We start from the raw sequence: 1166 nt of genomic DNA on the forward strand, positions 1-1166 counted from the left end.
ACAGTGATAACCAACAATAATAAAGAGGTTGTAGTAAGAATCTTGATTCAGGATCATTATAACATTATTTTTAATCAGGTAAGCATGATGCTGACCCAGATTACTTATTAAGGCGCATATGGGGCCTAGCGTTTTGTAATACTTATCCCGTCGAAGCGTAGCGGAGGCGGGAAGGTATAATTAAACTTTAAATACTGCCGCGAGGCGGCGGCGCTCGGCTAGTCTTATAATGGCAGCAGAAATGTTTCTTAGTCAGTCATCCAATGAGGTGCGAGCAGCGTTGACGAATAGTGCACGCACGGACTCGTTGTTGACAGCAATTCTCCCCTACAACAGAGCGGTTCCACGACTAAATTGCTTTTTTCGATGGCAGCTGAAAAAAACTTCGCGAATTGGATAACCTCGCTTCGGTTTTTTTACATCTCATTTTGCATGTCGCCTCAAGAAGCATCAACTACTTCAGGAATTCCTTGCCACGTAAGGATATCAGAGCTCTCTACCCGCCGGGGTGGACTTCCCTTCGTGATGAAATCGTTGGCCCTGTCTTTCAACGTGCTCGACCTTGCGATTGCGATCCCGTCGGGTCGGTTTCTCAAGTATTATCAAAGCCAAACGTCCAGAGCGAGGCGGGTTTTTCTTCCAGTCAACGTTCCGGCCGACAAGGCCAAACTGCTGGCAAAGAGAAAACTCGTGCTTCTTCAAAGAAGCGGACGACGAAGGCAACTTGGCGTGAGCAGTGCCGCATTAACCAGGCGAGGTACAGGAATCGACAGCGCCAGCGCGAGGAAAGCCTTACCGAACGCGTTCGTCAGCTACAAGAACAAGTCGAAGATTTGAGGCTCGGACTCAAATTGCGCGTCATTGCTAAGCGCCAACCGGCAAATACAAATCTTTGGCTCGTGGCGACCGAGTTCTTCCGCATCCTTTCTAAGTGCTACGAGTAGCAGATAACCTGGTAGTTCACGCAGTAGACTGCAGCGTAATGGTCTCGCGAACAAGCAGTAAGTCAGAGAAACTTGACTTGTTTGTCAGGAAAGCAAAAGCAAGAATGCATTCATCGTTAAACCTTTCTACTCCGCGCAGTCTCTCATACGCAACGTGCCATGCACGCGGAGGAAAACCCGTTGGACATGCATCGCACCATCAACAGCTAAAAAAACCCGTTG

At 48.4% G+C, this 1166-nt stretch overlaps 1 protein-coding gene across 1 annotated transcript; it reads left to right on the forward strand.

The window, feature by feature from the left end:
* Positions 1-229: 229 nt before the first annotated feature.
* Positions 230-944, forward strand: PITG_15714 (uncharacterized protein; the record flags this gene model as incomplete). The annotated part of the gene is made up of 2 exons (XM_002897944.1): positions 230-268; positions 609-944. 2 exons carry the CDS (start codon positions 230-232, stop codon positions 942-944), a joined length of 375 nt encoding a protein of 124 aa, XP_002897990.1.
* Between the last annotated feature and the right edge of the window lie 222 nt (positions 945-1166).

The sequence above is a fragment of the Phytophthora infestans genome, genomic scaffold (assembly GCF_000142945.1).
Source record: "Phytophthora infestans T30-4 supercont1.40 genomic scaffold, whole genome shotgun sequence".
Classification (NCBI taxonomy): domain Eukaryota; phylum Oomycota; class Peronosporomycetes; order Peronosporales; family Peronosporaceae; genus Phytophthora; species Phytophthora infestans.